General features: G+C 65.9%; 1 protein-coding gene across 1 annotated transcript in view; it reads left to right on the top strand.

Moving 5' to 3' along the window:
* LOC105003901 (WD repeat-containing protein 90-like) overlaps positions 1 to 643 on the top strand; it is a gene marked incomplete at its 3' end in the record, with an annotated part of 5,481 nt that extends 4,838 nt beyond the window's left edge. The window contains exons 5-8 of the mRNA XM_010861341.1: positions 11 to 91; positions 175 to 276; positions 348 to 446; positions 572 to 643. Coding sequence (XP_010859643.1) covers positions 11 to 91; positions 175 to 276; positions 348 to 446; positions 572 to 643 — 354 coding nt within the window. The remainder of the gene's footprint in view (positions 1 to 10; positions 92 to 174; positions 277 to 347; positions 447 to 571) is intronic.
* Positions 644 to 654: the final 11 nt, after the last annotated feature.

A 654-nucleotide genomic window follows, 5' to 3' on the forward strand; every position in this document is an offset into this window, starting at 1 on the left:
GGGCAACAAGTCGGACCTGAGGCCAGGGGGCTCCATGGAGGCCGTGCTGCCCATCATGAGCCAGTTCCCTGAGATTGAGACCTGCGTGGAGGTGAGCGGACCAGGGCCACGGGGCTGCAGAGGCGAGGGTGTGCACTTTCGTGTCTCACTCGAGTCTGCTCCCACACGTCCCAGTGCTCGGCCAAGAACCTGAAGAACATCTCAGAGCTGTTTTACTACGCTCAGAAGGCCGTGCTGCACCCCACAGCCCCCCTCTACGACCCCGAGGCCAAGCAGGTGGGCAGTGGGTGCCGGCGGTGGGGGGAGCAGGAGGGAGCGGCGGGGGTGCTGAGCCGCTGTCTCCACAGCTGAGGCCCGCGTGCGCCCAGGCGCTCACCCGCATCTTCAGGCTCTCAGACCAGGACATGGACCAGGCACTCAGTGACCAGGAGCTCAACGCCTTCCAGGTGCGGCCCCGCCTGTCTCCCGGCCCCTCCCATGCCCCCTGGCAGCAGCGGACCCCCACTCCTGGGCCACCCTTGAGACAGAGGGAGAGGATACCTGACCAACAACCGCTTTCTCTTGGAGACAGACGTCCTGCTTCGGGCACCCGCTGGCCCCTCAGGCCCTGGAGGACGTGAAGATGGTGGTGAGCAAGAACGTGGTGGGAGGTGT

The sequence above is a fragment of the Bison bison genome, unplaced genomic scaffold (assembly GCF_000754665.1).
Source record: "Bison bison bison isolate TAMUID 2011002044 unplaced genomic scaffold, Bison_UMD1.0 scf7180017857765, whole genome shotgun sequence".
Taxonomy (NCBI): Eukaryota; Metazoa; Chordata; class Mammalia; order Artiodactyla; family Bovidae; genus Bison; species Bison bison.